The sequence below is a fragment of the Chaetura pelagica genome, unplaced genomic scaffold, assembly GCF_000747805.2.
Source record: "Chaetura pelagica isolate M959 unplaced genomic scaffold, ChaPel_1.0 scaffold294, whole genome shotgun sequence".
Lineage (NCBI taxonomy): Eukaryota > Metazoa > Chordata > Aves > Apodiformes > Apodidae > Chaetura > Chaetura pelagica.
The window spans coordinates 333,777-336,486 of NW_009953068.1; the positions used below are offsets into that span (position 1 = coordinate 333,777).

The following is a 2,710-nucleotide window of genomic DNA, read 5'->3' on the forward strand; positions in this document are numbered from 1 at the left end:
TCGTGGCCGCCCTTTTCAAACCGTGCGGCTGCGGCTCGGCCATCGCCTCCAGCTCCTTGGCAACCGAGTGGGTGAAAGGGAAGACGGTAAGAACCCCCCTCCCCCGGAGGTGGCACCGCGGGGAGCCTGCAGAGCTTCCCTGCTGGGAACACCCAGGAACCGGTGGCCAAGGAATGGCAGGGCTGGCTCTGTGCAGGGCAGCCCTGTGGCTGAGGCAGCAGCCCTGTCAGGGGTCTGACTTGTGGGGCAGTAGTTGCCTTTCCCAAGGACCTCCATTAAGCTGCAGGGAAGTACTTTGTGTCTTAGGCAGTAATAGAAAAATATACATTCCCTAATTCCAGCACCTGTACCTGCCTCTGGCAGTTGAGATGTCCTTCTGTGTGGGTTGTTTTGGCTCAGGGGCATTAAAGCACTTGGTGAAATGCCTCTGTGGGCTGTGCTGTCCCTCAGGCACCCACTGCTCCCTGTGTTTCAGGTTGATGAAGCGTTGAAGATCAAGAACACAGACATTGCCAAAGAGCTCTGCCTTCCTCCTGTTAAACTGCACTGCTCCAGTAAGTACAGGGCTGAACAGGGGGGGACTTCAAACACAAGCTTGGATTTGAGGGGGAGGCTCCTGGGAATAGCACAGATGCTTTGTTTTCCCAACAGAGTTTACATGTGAGGAACAGCTGAGGTTGGCCCACAAGATAAACACACTTATGTCCAGATTCTGGGGTTGTTTTAAGAGTTTTCAGATCCCTGGATTCCATAGCTCAGCAGACTCATCCTGTTTTGATGGGATCTTATGTTCCAAACTGCTCTTTTTGTCCTTGTCTGGTTTGCAGTGTTGGCTGAAGACGCCATCAAGGCCGCCTTGGCTGATTACAAGTTGAAGCAGAATCCAAACAAAGAGGAGTCCTCAAAGCAAGCAAAGAATGCCTGAACTGCACAGCTTGTCCTCGTTCCACCTCCATTTTGCAGTGCAATTATTGTAGCTGTTAGTAGGATCCTGTGCACAACTCAATGAAGCTGTAAGATACGCACAACTTACACACAACGTGTCACTCCCCAGGTGTGTGCAGCTGCTCCTGTGCTGCCACAGCTGGGATGGGGGTGTTCCAGCAGCTGGAATCTGTAATTACTCTGTTGGAAATGTTAAGAGTGAAGGCTGCTCAATTGCAGAGAACTTGGTGGCTTCTCTTGGGAAAGGAAATCCTGCTGGTCTGGTACTGGAAGGGCTGCACTTTTAATTTTTTTGGAAGCTGTATAGTTTTGCCTAATAATTTCCAGAATTGAGTGGGAATCATTGCCTTGGTCTGTGTGAGAACTGCAGAGGGGTCTGTGTGTCAGTGCAGTACACAAAGGCAGGGCAGTGTCTGCCCACAAACTGCAGCTGTGTCTGAGGCTCATTTCAAAACCTGGGTGCCAGTTCCTCCTTCCCAAGGCTTGGGGATGCTCCAGTGGGTGCTGGGTGGCACTGAGGGGGTGCTGGGTCCTGCTCCCCTCCCTCGGCTTCTCATCATGTCCTGTCACATCCAACACTTCTTTTTAAGCTCCCCTTAGAGAAAGAATCTTCATTTTGGAGCTTGTAAGAATTCAGCCTTTGGACTGGCCAAGTCCTCTGCTAAAAGAGAAAAATACACCCTGGGGTTTAAATGCAGGTGGGGAATCATGTAGGTGGGAGAGCCAAGGGGAAGGTGCCAGTGAGCAGGGGACTCTGGGGACAATGCCTCAGCATCCCATGGGATGGAGCTTAGCTGAGCTTTGACAGAGGAGCAGAGAGAGCCTCAGGATTCCTGAGAGGTTCAGTGGTTGGTGGTGACCTTGCCTTCGACCCTGGGCCCTCGTGCTCTCTGCTGGCTGTTCTTTTCCCATGGAGCACTTCCATAGATTCCCAAAACAAGCAGAAAACACGTTTTTAAAGCTGTTCCTGCTCATAAGATTTTTAACCCCAAGAAACCTCACTCACCTCTTTTCATACCGAAGGTGTTTTTAAAACAGGATCACTCAGGTTGAAAAAGATCTGCAGGATCATCCAGTCCAACCTTTAACCTGACTCAACTAACCCAGCTCCACCAGCCCCCTGCTAAACACTGATTTCTAACCACCTCCAGGGGTGGTGATTCAGCCACCCCCCTGGGCATGGAAGGGTTTCACAGCCCGTTCTGTGGAGTTTTTCCCAACATCCAACCTAAACCTCCTGCTGTAACTTGAGGCCGTTTCCTGGTGTTCTCTATTACTAGTTCCTAGTGAGAAGGAACTGCCCCCCCTGACACAAACCCCCTCTCAGGCAGTTGAAGAGGAAGAGGAGCTCTCCCCTCAGCCTCCTTTTATCCAGACTAAACTTCCCATCAGCTGCTCCTCATAAGGTTTGTTTTCCACACCCTTCCCAGCTCCGTTGCCTTCTTTTGGACCAGCTCCAGCCCTTCCGTGTCGTTCCTGTATCGTACCCAGAGCTGACCCCAGTGCCCGATGGAAGAGGAAGAGGAGCTCTCCCCTCAGCCTCCTTTTATCCAGACTAAACTTCCCATCAGCTGCTCCTCATAAGGTTTGTTTTCCACACCCTTCCCAGCTCCCTTGCCTTCTTTTGGACCAGCTCCAGCCCCTCCGTGTCGTTCCTGTATCGTACCCAGAGCTGACCCCAGTGCCCGAGCTGCGGCCTCGCCTGCCCCCCCCCTGTGCCCCCCTTGTTCCCTCCCGTAACCCTCTCCCAGTTCCCCCAGTAACC

General features: G+C 52.3%; 1 protein-coding gene across 1 annotated transcript in view; it reads right to left on the minus strand.

Moving 5' to 3' along the window:
• SART3 (squamous cell carcinoma antigen recognized by T cells 3) overlaps nucleotides 1-43 on the minus strand; it is a 16,203-nt gene extending 16,160 nt beyond the window's left edge. Inside the window, exon 1 of the mRNA XM_009996836.1 lies at nucleotides 22-43. Within this exon, the coding sequence (XP_009995138.1) occupies nucleotides 22-43 (22 nt within the window). The remainder of the gene's footprint in view (nucleotides 1-21) is intronic.
• Nucleotides 44-2,710: the final 2,667 nt, after the last annotated feature.